Consider the following 14,506-nt stretch of genomic DNA (forward strand, 5'->3'; position numbering starts at 1 on the left):
TGAAAGATTCATCAAAACTCAAAATTTAATATTTATCAAGACTTATAAAAGTTTTAAGTATTAAATCATATTAGAAGTGATTCGAATTTTCCGCCACGTATATATACATAGTTGGAATTTAGAGCACTATGTATAAGTATCTACTGTCATCATCTGTTCCGTGGGATTATGTTATGTCGTGTGTAGCAGCAGAGATTCATATATCATAGTAAAGGAAGTACCGTGTTCGTAATTTGCGAACAACAAATGGCTAACGCATTAGATGCTGTCGATTGGGAAGGTAGAGTTCATCTGATGAAAATATTGCTCTCGTTCTTTATTTTTTTGCGGTTTTGTCATGGCTTCTTATATTAGGAAAAGCCTTGCAACAAGTAATATAACGGCTTGTTTTGACATATGTCATTCTGCTATTAATTTCATTTTTTTCGTTGCATCTAACAAAGAAATATGATATTATTTTATGCAATCTTACTCAAATTTAATAGAAGTAAAACATTTTTGCTTCCAGAAATTATATTACAAATATTTCACTTTTGTTACATCAAAGTTCACTTGAAACATAAAAAGTTCAATTTAAAAGATCTTATTATTTATACGTATGATTATAAGATAATAATTGACTTTACATGGTAGGTTCATGAAATAAAATTACTTTATAATAAATAATCCTATGATAATTCGCGTACAAATTTTGTTGTTACTATTCCTAACCTTACCGTGAAAACTAGTTAGTCATCTTTTTTAACGGAGGATATATAAATTAATTTGTACTAATATTTTTACCAAAAAAGTTTGTTTTTTAAATTAACTACGACATATATATAATTTATATTTAAATATAATGCTTTATCTATTAATTACTTATTTATTTTTATTAATATTAATGTATAATTTAATAAAATCTGTATTGTTATTAACTTTATATCTAATTTTAGATCTTAGAAGGCAAGCAAGACACCTGGAAAATGAGATTGATGCAAAACTGGTAGCATTCAGTAAGCTTGGTGTCAATAGTGGATCCAAGCTTGTTAATGCAGATGAAGAACCTCTTTTAGATGAAGAACATGTCTTTGATAATATGGCGTCTGAAATAGAAGCATTATTGGCTAAGGTACGTTTAAAATATCAATATTACATTTCAAAAATTTAAATTACATAGTTTTTGTTTGTTACAGTTGTTTTCTATAAATGAGAGAATGAGCAAATTACAACCAAACGGTGCTGCAATGTTGCATACAATGCAACGCCATAAAGATATATTGAAAGATTATAAATTGGAATTCAACAAAATTAGAAATAATTTTGATGCAAGAAGAGATAGAGAAGATTTACTAGGTAGTGTCCGTAAAGAAATCGAGTACGTATGCCTATTACTTTATTACTTTAAATTGTTTCCTTTTAAATATTTGATTAAGAGTTTATAAATCTTCTATGGAACAGTAACTACAAAAGTGTAAGTGGACTGAATCGTCGGGAAATGTATATGAAAGAAAATCAACACATTCACAAGTAAGTATTGTTTATTATACTGTTCGTTTTATTTTGATTTATGCTGAGTTATACATAGTATAAAGTGCCCTGTTTGTTACATTTTTTTCGCCAATATAAAATCAGATAATTTTTTTCAGTTCGGATCATTTGCTTAATGATCAAATAAGCATAGCAATGGAAACGCGAGATCATCTGATGACTCAAAGGCAAACGTTCAAACGTATACAGACCAGGCTAAATGACATTTCAAATCGATTTCCAGCAGTAAATAGTCTAGTGCAAAGGATAAATTTACGTAAAAGACGCGATTCACTTATAGTCGGCCTTATTATCGGATTTTGCACGTTTCTCATGCTGCTCTATGCTTTTCACTAAGTAATATCCAATACCAAAGTACTTCCACCTGTTAGTGATACATCAATGGGAATGCATATATGTAGATGAGGTATTTGGTGATATATTTACGATATATAAACGGATAGAGAATTGAAATTGAAAAATGCGTGATTGTGCGTGATTTGAACATGCGTAAGTGAACTCTGAATGGTCGAATGAATGTTTTTTCGTTCTTGCGAGTTAAGAAAGTAAAAGAAAAGAAAGAAGAAAATGTTAAATTGTACAGTTTTTTTATACGTAACATAAGTCGTGGGTGATACTATGTAAAAAGATTAAGTCCACGATCAATGTGTTAATTTAATAAACATTAAAACAAATGGTGAAGATTTTATGTATTTACAGAATCATTTGTATTTTTTTGTTTCAATTTCCTATATACACGACTATACAAGTGTTATTTTGGACACAGCTTTGCTTTACACCTTTGAGTAAAGACTGTAAAATACCATGCATGTATAAAAAACCAAACTTTCAAAATTTTGCTACTGTTCTTTATATGTTAAAAAAAACAAAACCATGATTTACTATTCGCAGTGCAGTAGACTGATATTTATATAAGACTTTTTATTTACTATTAGTATAATTCGATGCAAGTACTGAGTCTGTGCTTGCAAGAGGAAACAATTTACATATTTCTTTCTTATGGAAATCCATTGTATTTTATACGCCTATGAATCAATGTATTCTCGGATGCTTTCTCGCGGTACAACATATATGTTTCAAAGCAATGGAGACAAAGATGCACAATGATTACTACTTAAGAAATTATACAACAATGGAGGAAAATAACATTAATGCAAATATTGTAATTAATAAGTGTGTAGTTTCGGCATTATCATTCGAAAGATCGATTTTCGTTAACATTACATTTTTTCTTCATTTTTTACTAATAGGTATTAATTTTACTTACACAGAAAACATTTATACATGTATATATACACACACACGTACATATATATATGTATATATGTATAGCATCATTAGAATCTCTCATTCGAGTTCACAAAACACAGCACGTTACGAAAGGAATCACGTTGCTTTCGGCAAGTGCAGTGCCTGGTTTCCACGTATACTAGATACCACATTTATAAATTACACCTTGTCTGTAATAGGAACTCAAGCAAGAATTGTAAAAATATCGAATATAAGGTACACGTATGACCTAAAACTGCTTTATATCCTTTAATATATATATTTACACTTTGAAAATGTTTTATTATAATCACAAATCACTTTCAATTTTTCTTTTTTTATTTGTTAGTTGATAATTTCGTCTCCGATAGTTTTAATTAAGAATCTCCACGTTTATAAAAGAGCGGATATATATAGTATATCAATATAAATGTTGCAGCTTTGTATGAAATGAATATTCCTCACGTAAAAATAATTACACAAATATTGAGAAAAATAAACACAACGAACGAATTATCTCTTTAATGTACATTAATAAATAATTTATTAGGTATCCTGTATCCTACCAATATCATGGAAAATGATACAACGTAATAAGAGTACTTTCTTATCTACGTTATATAAATGTGATTTTTTTTATATTCTTTCTTTTCTTCTTTCCATTTTCTTATTCTTGTTTATAAATGCAATATGTAGTGTATCCGTAGAAACGTAGTAGTGTCATTTTTTTCTCATGGACTACATCAGAACGATTCTTTGTAGTAAGAATAGTTACGAAGACAAGAAAATATTCACAAGACAATTTCTCGCTTCATAGCGTCTAAACACGTAAACGCTAATTCGCATATCCTTGTAGTTTTTTCTTTTTTTTTTCTTTTTTGCTTTTTTTTATTTTTCTAATGGAGATTCTACTTAAAATTAATTCTATCAATTTTTCCAAGATACCCTATTTACCATTCTTTTCTTAATTGGATCTTCTATTTTTCTTGTTTTATTACTGTTTTCTGTCATAGATGATAGATTGTGAGATCCATCTTACTTAGCTATCGAAACTCGTCCAGGCGTACAAATAAACAACAGACATCTACTCAATATACATGCGAATCGCATGACTACTTTATGATTTTTGAATATAAATATACTGCCGTACGTATCGTTTGAATCTAACTTTTGTTTTAATGTTGACTACTTATAAATGGAGAATTATTGGGAGACGAGGTTATACATTGTTTCCCAAACGCAACTTTTTAAATTATGCATCTATTATTGTAACTGATATTGCTATATCACTGTGTCTAATATGATAAAAAATAAAAAACTATATTTTGTGAAATACAGTACGAAAGACGAATTTTTATAAAAACGAACAAGGATTACACTACCTTGGCACTTACTTCATAAATAATAAATGTTAGTTTTAACATAAAATTGACAAGATAGAAAAATTCTCATTTATTACCTCGTCCCTCTATTCCCTATAGTAATAGTAGCAGTGGGATACTAGTACTAATAATAGTAGCAGTAGTGTAATAATATTAATGGTAGCAGTAGCAATGGTCATTAATTAACTATCCGATCAATTTAACGATTAAAGAAAAGAACTGGAACAGTTGCGTATACATCTGTGTATATTCCAACGAGAATCGATTGCTTGTTGCACTGCTTTTCTGATATAGTTCTAATACTATTTTATATCTTTTCTTCCGGGTTTTACTTACTCCCGTTCCATTAATCAGTCACGATATATATGCAAGTAAGTAAACCTTTACCTATCACTAAGATTTTACATAATCGATTCTCGCTGAATGTTTAAATTTGTTCTTCAAGATATGATTAGCGTAAAATACGGTTCCGTAAGTCGTATGCATCGCTATGGTTTAATTTTACGTTTCCACATAAGATTCTAGCTTCTCTCCACATTCGATATAATTCTTCATGGTAGATGCAACATAAAACTATTGTATTGATTAAAATTCTTCTACAGCATAATGCAATCGAAAAAGAGAGAGAGAGAGAGAGAGAGAGAGAGAGAGAGAGAGAAAAGAACAAAACTAAAGTTGTTCTATATGCAGCGATGCCTTTTCCAAAATAATTATATTTTTCTTTGATATATAAAATAAATGACGAATGTACTTCGTATGTAACTATAATCGTGTTACAAAATTATGGATTTAATTTTTTTTTTTACTCAGCGATGTGAAAAGAAGGTAAATGAAAAATAAAAAAAAATATTCATTCCCACTAACGCCCAATTAAACGTGAGCGCAATTTATGACTAAAATTACAAAAAAAGAAAGAAAATATTCTAGCTACTTAGTAATGTTTCATGTATAATCAAGGAGATACAACGAGCGAGCAAAACATACTTCATTAAAACGTTTAACATAGCGACGTCAAAGCCTAACGAAAAGATAAGTTTGGATCTCATACAATTCGCAGGTTGTAAATGTTCGTTCCACATGTTCGTTTCACTTGTCATTACCAAATCAGGTTTACGTATCTACCTGATATATCCTTATTAAATGACTTAATTAATTCACATCTTTGTCGTGCACCCTCTTCTTTACTGAATTTTATCGCAAGACTTAGGAAGAGGGATTTGTCCACGTTATATTCACATCAATCGCTTCTTTTGGTCCTGTTCTTGATGACACATTAAAAATTACGAACTCCCTATTCTTTTCCAACGAATAAATCCCGCTTTGATTGTTATATCAGTTACTTACCTATAAAAGCGAATTAACGAATTGTTCAAAATGTAAGTTCTTCAGTGTTCTCAGCATCTGATGATAATTCTTGACGCAATATTTCCATACAGGACTTTGGAATAAGAGTACCGACTATTTTTAAGCCTTCATCTATAAGAAAAAAATAAACAAAACTTTTAACAGTTCCTATAACATGTGCAATAGTTTTATAGAATTATATTTAAATTTTTCATAAAACTTACCAGTTCGTAAGCGTACTACTTGCATCTTAGAGTTATGAGCAGAACGTGTTGCAAGAATGCTTTCAACTCGACTCCAAACGCTCAATACCGAACCTGATAACACGTTATAGGAACGTCTTCGGAGTCCAACCTCGCAATCCATACCAAGAGTCGCGTTTTTACAATTGCCGCGCCAGTAAGCATGTGAACATGTATCTACAGACGCTTCATATTGTTGTGACCAATGTGGTTCTGCTTCGTCTGACGATACCTTCTTATATTTTTTCTCTAATTCACCTAGAGTTTCTTGTCTTAATTGTAATCCTGTATTGGGTCTTTAAACAAAAATACGAATCATAATATGATCAATTTTAAATTATTAATCGTTATCTTATATTTATTACGAAAGAGACACTCTACCTATAAACCATATACAGCTGATCTTTTTTACTCTCAGATTTTTTCTTTCCGGTATCTACTATAACAGCAAGAATGGCGGTTTGCTTTCCATTACGGATCTGGTGGCTCAAATAGAAGCCCTCTTTGGATCCCGTCAATTCGGAACATTTGTCCATTGCCTCTGCCCAATTCATTCCACGTTCAACGTGAACAACGTGAAGCTCGGTTGGTGCCTTTCCAGTAGCGTGTTTCCGTAAGAAACGGTATAACTTAACCCTTTTTACGTTTTCTCCAGATGTACCAAGATCGAGAATACCCATGTCGAAACGACCGGTCTTTTTTGCTTGCGTGACAATTGCGTTTAAAGTGTCGGTGAAATATTTAAATAACCGATTCTGCAGGTCAACCGGCATACCGAGAATACGATTTAAGAATTTTGACATGTTGTTATAATCTTTGTCCAACGTGAGTACACCAGGTGTGCTTTCACTATTGCAAATTAAACCAACACCCACTAATGCATCAGCCACATCTTTGAAGAAATCTCCGTGATAATCTTGTGGTGGTGGTACAAGCGGAGGTTCGTATCTAGTATTTCATTTATAAGAGAATTAATTTAATTTAGTAAACCGTATTAGACATTGCAAAAAGTGTAAAGGAATATATAAGATATATTATTAAACCTCTACTACCGAAGCACCATATTTGGTATATAAAACTCGAGGTGGAGTCTATAATATTCCTGAACTTTATATGCAATTTATATATAAATGCAGAACATTTCTGGCAGTCCTTCTTATTGATTTATCTCTAGTACACATTTTCCTAATATACATAACACAATAGATCCGCCATCGTCCAAACCAGAGATGGTCTGCCAGCCGATTTCATCGTCAGAAATTATTACAGACAATATCTCGCAATCCTATTTACTGGCTGATTAATTTTGTAACGATACAAAGATGCATTATCAGTCCTTATAGATTTTTCACTTTATATTTTTACATATTCTATTCGTTAAAGAATTTTAAGGTAATTACGCCGTTTAGTGATTTTTCTCAATTTTTCCCCCTTTGACAGACTCCTTCGCACATGTATCAGTTATCTTTTCATAAGATAAACAAACTATGTAAATTTATTTACGTAATGTATATATCGTAGTACTGTCGAAAGATAGACGAAATATAAATACTTAGTTATAAACAAAATGGAAGACTTCAATCTGAGATTCCACCTCGGTAGTAGAAGGTTAAATTATAAGAAGTATACAAACTTCATAATAGTTCTCATTGTCGCTTCAAGCGCTGCACGTCCGTATTTGTTATCAATATTGAATTGCGAGAGATCTCTGGTTTCTGTAGCTCTTCGATCACCGTGCGTAAGAGCTCCAAGACTTTCCAGACGCTTCGCTACGATAGATGCAAATCGTCGTTCACCGGCCAAATCCGAGATAAGAAATATGTATTCCGGAGCATTCACTTGATTAGAACGATGCGTTCGTCCGAATTGCTGTATCGCTCTGTCTGCGCTCCATGGTAATTCGAGAGTAATATGCACTCGTCGCATCTGATTCCTTGCTCGCCTATCACTTTGTAATGATATACCACTGCTGGCTGCTTCTGAGATAATGGCCACTGTTTTCTCGCCATCCATAAACCTATTACAACATTGAACCATTCCAATTTAATCTGTTGAAAGTAGACTTTTTTTACGTGTATGTTAAAGATAAATTTATTATGTACCTCTGTTTTTCAGTTAAATTAAGTGTTTCTAATGGAACATCCACTTCAGATCTGGATTCGTACTGAATGGTACCATCTTCTGTCTGAACAACTCGACCTTTCCTACCAGTCATTTCGGCCACATTTTCCGGTCCACCAAATTCGTCAATTAGTTGATCCAAAGTATTTGGTGGTAGTCGTTCGCCTAAGTCTTCGACCTGCGATAGTAATTCCTTCTTCATGGTGTACGCACGTTCCACGGCATCTCTCGATGGCGCACGATTGCGCATCATTCCAGAGGTTACGGGTCCTGCATAATTTATCAATGTATCACTACTACATTTGTTCTTATTTACAGTAATATTTCTGAGAATATGAAATATATACCAGTTCGTTTCTTCACTGGTTTTTTTTGTTTCTTAGCACCTTTCTTCCTTCGTCTTCCATCGCCTGAATCTATGATATTAAGTAAGAAATTAGCAGAACATTTTGATTAAACGATTTTAACCCTTGATTATTACCTTTAGGTCATAAGTAACACACAACAGTTTGAATAAAGTAAAATTAAGCTTTCAATTTTAATTTATATTGTATAAATTACTATTCATTTTTAAAATTAAAATGTATGCTTTATTTATATCTCACAATTAAATAATATTAAATTTAATTTAAATCAGTTGCTTATGATCTAACAATATCGGTCAAATAATATGTGAAACCTACCAGAGTCTGATTCGCTGTAATTGAAAGAAGAATCAGAAGTGATATTACTTTCTTCATCAGTCCTATGATCGTCTTCGCTCTCGCTGCCACTCTGTTTATATTCCGAACCGGAGCTATGTCCACCATTCCTCTCGTCATCGGTAAAATCGTCATCAGATGGGAATGTACGAACTCTCTTCGAGGCTCGTTGAGCTGCCTGTCGTATTGGCTTTCTTTTACTTCCACCCGCAGAACCGCTAGCTCCATCGATATCATCTAGATCGTCTAATCTCTGCATTTTCGATGGTTCAATACCAAGAACTCGGTGTATGTGATTACGGTCTGATGCTGGGAAATGTTTCTCGACTAACGTTTGAAGTACTCCTCTAAAATAAACACATTCATGTAGAAATAAACAGTCTTTTTGTATTTACATACTAATAAAACTGAATGGTGTATTTACTTTGCAGTGGAAACGAAATCGCTTAATTCACCATCGTCGCGTTCCAATTGTTCTAACGTGCGTGCCTCACCGGTAGATTGTAGACCGATAACTACACATTTTCCACACTTCACGGCTTCACGTGCAACTGCTACAGCATGTTTTACTTTAGCAGCAATACATAGATATTTGAAGAAGCGCTGATGTGACGACCAAAACTGTCCCCACATAGTTTTCTTCATACGATTCTCAGCGTCCAACAATTCTGCTGCTTCTTGAAACCTCTGCATTGCTTCAACCCACTATACAAGATTTATTAATTAATAAATTATCAATCATTAATTAATTATTATTAATGCAATAATAATGCATTATCTTCTGTTTTAATACTCACAAGTTGAACTGAATGATCATAGATCTCGGTAAACTCTTTGGATAACGGTACTTCCTCTATTTTAAAGGCTACGCCGTGAAAACTGAGTTGTCGGGCGATATACATGCCTCGCAACTTCATGTCCATCGCTACGATTTCCATTGCACCGACTCCGCGCTTCTCCACGGCGGTGATAAAATCATTGAATTCGGGGAATGGTGTTCCTTCGCCCCACATACCTAATCGAACCATGTAGGCCATATTACGGGGCTCGGAAGCGCCTGTTGCACTGGCATACACTACTCTTGCTTTAGGAAGCTTGTTTTGCAACTCTAAAACTGTCAAACCTGGAATACATTGGAAATTGCAATAAATTATATGAAACATAATAATAAATATACGACATTATTGTGCCACAAAACACAATTGCATTAGATGAAACATAATAGAAAACATGTTACATGTATAAAGTTATAATACAAATAATGCGTCTAATATACGTACCAGTTTTAGTAGGTTTTGAACTTCCTGTAGGACATAAATTCTTCGCCCGATGACACTCATCAAATATAATCAACCCATCGAAATCTTCACCACACCACTGTAAAAGTTGTTTCAATCGACTTTTATATTTTCCACCGCTTTGTGAAGATTCTCCGATTAAAGCTGAATATGTACTGAATATTACTCCTTTCTTTACGTTACCATTTACCGCTGAGGAGATCTTTGCATACTTGAATTTATTTAATGCATGAACCTAAGAATACAATTTATATTCCCATTTTTATTCTTTCGACTTTTATATTAACAAAATTAAAATAATAAATGATTGATATATATCTCCAATTTAAAGAATAAGTACCTCAATTTTTGACGCGCCAATATCATTTAAATCACGCTCTGCATCATATTTGAGATCGTTCGAGACAGACACCCAAATAGCACGTTTTCTTCCTTTCAAGTAATTTTCGAATATAATTCCAGCTATAGTTCGTCCTTTACCAACTCCTGCACCATCGCCGATAAGAAAACCAGCGCGTGTACCATCTGGTAAGAGATGTTCATGTTGCTGAGACGCATACGTTATTGATTCAAGTTGCAGCGCAGATAAAGCTCCAGTTCGCATCGTTTCTTCCGGTATCGAAAGCTTATACCAGACGTCCGTTGGCTCGACGCTAGATAACGATGCAGTTTCCACAACAGGATCTGGATGCTTTCGTCCGAGTTTAACTATGGATTGTATTAATTAAGAGGTATGTTATCTAATAAATAAATATCAATGTAATGTATTTTCAAAGTGAAGTTAAATAACATACGTTTAGTAGGCATATAGTCGGCATACGTTTCTGCAACACCCATATCTTCATCATCCACCTCCTCTTCTTCTGGTATGGTAGGTTGCATATTCATTTTTGCAGCATCTCCAGCATTCATCCATAGCTGAGACACAGCTTTGCCTACAACAATGTTTTAAATTACTGTATTGTGAGATTAGAATCTTATTATGTTAAATGATTTCAATTAGTACTATTATGGACATAATTGTGTGTTTCAACAATATTATAATTATTAAAGTGATTTTAGAATATTAAAAATGTGAAGAATACCTGTCAGTGCACCTGGCCAATTTGGATGTAAACCATTTTGGTTTAACAATTGAACAAGAGGATTAACACCCATGTTCATTCCAGGCATAGCCATAAAACCACTCATTAAGCTCATATCCATGCCTAGGAAACGATAACATATATAAAACTACTCAATTACTCACTCAGTATTATAATTTATAACACTGTTTAAAATAATTACAGATAATACAATAGTTAATTACGCTTCAGTTACAATGTTACAATAAAATGCAACAATATGGGTATAAATTTATTATACAAATATACTCTTGATACAAAAGCAATAATGTATGTGCATAAATGATTTGTACATACATTTAATTTTTATAATACAGACAGGAATGAATTATTTTGATCATGTTATAGAATATTAGGAATAAATAAAACATATGTTTTACTCACTTGGTGGAAAGAAAGCTGCAGGGTTGAAACCTGCAAGAGTTGCTAGTCCTGGAGGAAAATATGGTCCACCAGCAGCAGCTAACTGACCTAATTGACCTAACTGATTTGTATTAACAAAACCAGGTGGTGTACCCTGTGATCCTCCTACACGTACCATTTCATAACCTGGTGCTGCTGTCTTAGTCACCAATCCACCAGGAATTTTATTACCAAATTTCTGATTTAACACTGTTAAAGAAATATAATTTCAAAAAATATAAATAAAATTCTTGTTGAATTCATTGCATATTTTTCTATCATATTTTTTTTATTAAGACTCTTCTTACTATTTAAACCTCCTTGACCTTTAGCCATAGCATTAGATGGGACATCTGCAGGTTTTTCATCTTTTATATTTGCAATCCCAGTAGCAGTAGCAAGATCTTTTCCACCACCTAATGAAAATTATTATGCATTAAACGCTTTTTTTATGTTTAGAAATAAAATATTTACCAGGTACACCCATGTTATCGGGATCTTCATCCTCGTCACTGCTGCTATCTTCATTCATTGCGTCCTTATCCCTTTTAGTTGACTGACAAAAGATTTGTTCAATGTTTCAACAATACATATTATTATATATTAATTTACCATTAATCTAATAATAAAGTTAATGTTTAAGTTATTACAGTCATTATTGATATTTTTAAATTCATAAGAAAACAATGGATCAAGCATAAATTTCAGTGCATTTTTAGTCTACAACTCACATTTTATAGTTTCATAACATTATGTAATAACTAACTTTTTATCCATAAATATAAGGATAAATTAAGTCTAACTAGAAACATAAAAACTGCTATCATGTATGAGCCTTATCAACTTCCCTTCTTGTAAATTTTCCAATTTCTTTATCAATATCATTATCTACATCCGTAAATTCATTCATCACAAAAGAATGACATAAATAACAATAAATTCCAAAGTATGTATATTTAAAAAACCAATACTCATTATATTATCGCTTTCCTCTAGCTTTTAATTTTCAAGTTAATCAATGTATTTTTTGAATGACTTGTACAATACTACAATTCGTATTTAATTGAAAAAAATAAGAAAAGGAAAAGAACAAGGAACACGATCGTGAACTTGTTTAACTCGAGGAAAAAGCGGGAGGGATACGGAATAGGGAGAGGGAGGCTAGTGTCGGTGAGTCATTTAAAATTACAATAAGAGGGACTGTGTATATACGCGATACACAGTAACCGCGTCTAATAGGTTAGTCGTGCCAATAGATGGGATGCACAAAGAAATACGTATTAGTATTGGACGAAAGAAGCGCGCCTCCTCAGTACCAGTGAAACGAATCATAAACAAAAGCTCACCATGTCAAAAAATCCTTTTATAATCTTGGCGGTTACCGAAGAGTCAAGATAACTGGGATATCTTGACCGAACACCTTGTGAATAATTATCTTCGCCGTGTACAATCGAAGATGCTGACTTGTGACAGGATGCACGAGACACTTTTTTCCTCGTAAAGAATATTTCGTGTTTCGTGTCTCGTTAAATGGACATCACTCGGCGACGTTCGGTTGGCTGGTGAATTGTGCGAACTAGGAAATCACAGTGTTAGAACTTACTGTGCGCTTAGATCGTGCCATTTATGCGGTCTACACCGATCATACAGTTAAAACGCGTTTGCCAAACACGGCTGCCGCCATCTTGGCTTTCGCCCGGCCCACGGTGCACCGCGATGCAAATACAAAAACACACGCGCTGGCTATGGCTGCTGCTTGCGGAATATAACCACGCGGCGTTGCCAAATTGTAACGATTTAAGAGAACATTCTTAGGAGCGCGTTAATCAAAAAATCACCGCTCTTTCAAAATACCATATCTGTGACTTACTATACACATATTTTTTTATATATTTCAATATTCCTTGACTGTTTCCGTACGCTACATAAAAATCACATTTATATCTACTTTATAGAAACATAACATTTTTGTTTATTGTATTTAATGTATACATAGATATTTTCAACCATGATTTGACTTTGTCATTTTATGTTCTTAAAAAGAATCAATGTACAATTTGCAACCAATTCTACAATAGTATTGGTGAAAATAAATACAATGCAAAAAGTGTTTATTTAATTATAAAACATCACTGAATTTTTAAGACTATTTCTCAGAAATGTTAAAAGTCGACATACAATATTTATACAGTAAGCCATCAATGTAATAAATACTTTATGTTGATTCTTAAGAAAGAAAATAAAATTAAAAATAAAAAGATTTGATATTTTATAAGATTTGAAATAGTAAACATTTTTTAAAGAGTTTGTCAAGCACAAGCTTATGAGGACAGTGTTAGAAAATAGGAAAGATAGTACACAATAACACAAATAGTTAGTTAGGACAGATAAAGTAAGTATACAAATGGCTTGCAAAAGTATTCATACAATTACCATAGAAAACTTTGATATATGTATTGTGCATGTTATATAAAACATCTTAAAATTTCATTAGCACTATAATGAGACACAACTGCAATTGATTATACACTGATTACATTGGCAAAATTTGGATCCAATCTGAAAATATATTTAAAAATTGCAATATACTTATTTTAAACTTATATTTAGTAAAAAAATTAGTATGGAGTATGAATAATCACTTTAAGCACATAATAAAAGTTACAGATAAATACTGAATACTGAGATTTATTAATATTATGAATAATATTATGGATGATTGTCCGTTTGAATATTTTTAAGATCTCTACAAAATATACACTTGTACTAAATATCTTACAATTTCTATATACATATTCAGAATCGTTTCAAATGTTACTAATATAATCCAGATAGTTGGGTATTATTACAGTACTAATGTAGTTATAACATAATATATTCATAAAAGATGTCGACAAGTGCATGAATATTTGGCCAATATATATCGTTTATGAAGTAGAGTAAGATATAATGTTAAGTCTGTATTTTTGTACGTTTATATTAATACAATTAGTAACACTAAGCGATTACAGAAAAAAAAAAAAAGTATGACCGATACGGTATGTAATGAAAACGTGCAATTGAACAAATTAAAATTTGAAATTAGCGCGGAAA

The 14,506-nt window shown here is 32.3% G+C and overlaps 2 protein-coding genes across 3 annotated transcripts; one reads left to right on the forward strand and one right to left on the reverse strand.

Moving 5' to 3' along the window:
• Positions 1–121: 121 nt before the first annotated feature.
• On the forward strand, positions 122–4,813 carry LOC132914278 (Golgi SNAP receptor complex member 1). 2 transcript variants are annotated; one of them, XM_060973265.1, is made up of 6 exons: positions 122–280; positions 936–1,111; positions 1,176–1,357; positions 1,441–1,509; positions 1,629–3,036; positions 3,813–4,813. In XM_060973265.1, the coding sequence occupies exons 1-5, from the start codon at positions 247–249 to the stop codon at positions 1,864–1,866; spliced, it is 699 nt and encodes a 232-aa protein (XP_060829248.1). In that variant the 5' UTR covers positions 122–246; the 3' UTR covers positions 1,867–3,036; positions 3,813–4,813. The 2 variants fall into 2 exon arrangements, with proteins under 2 accessions (XP_060829248.1, XP_060829249.1); XM_060973266.1 differs by lacking the exon at positions 3,813–4,813 and having other exon boundaries at positions 1,453–1,509; positions 1,629–2,231.
• Positions 2,437–13,152, reverse strand: LOC132914242 (protein strawberry notch). The gene is made up of 18 exons (XM_060973183.1): positions 12,760–13,152; positions 11,888–11,969; positions 11,722–11,829; positions 11,396–11,623; positions 10,973–11,095; positions 10,682–10,822; positions 10,228–10,595; positions 9,870–10,122; positions 9,387–9,712; positions 9,014–9,294; positions 8,572–8,936; positions 8,236–8,304; positions 7,870–8,158; positions 7,401–7,784; positions 6,149–6,715; positions 5,750–6,063; positions 5,526–5,657; positions 2,437–5,442 (listed from the first exon to the last, which is right to left on the reverse strand). Exons 1-17 carry the CDS (start codon positions 12,760–12,762, stop codon positions 5,551–5,553), a joined length of 4,008 nt encoding a protein of 1,335 aa, XP_060829166.1. The 5' UTR covers positions 12,763–13,152; the 3' UTR covers positions 2,437–5,442; positions 5,526–5,550.
• Between the last annotated feature and the right edge of the window lie 1,354 nt (positions 13,153–14,506).

The sequence above is a fragment of the Bombus pascuorum genome, chromosome 14 (genome assembly GCF_905332965.1).
Source record: "Bombus pascuorum chromosome 14, iyBomPasc1.1, whole genome shotgun sequence".
Taxonomy (NCBI): Eukaryota; Metazoa; Arthropoda; class Insecta; order Hymenoptera; family Apidae; genus Bombus; species Bombus pascuorum.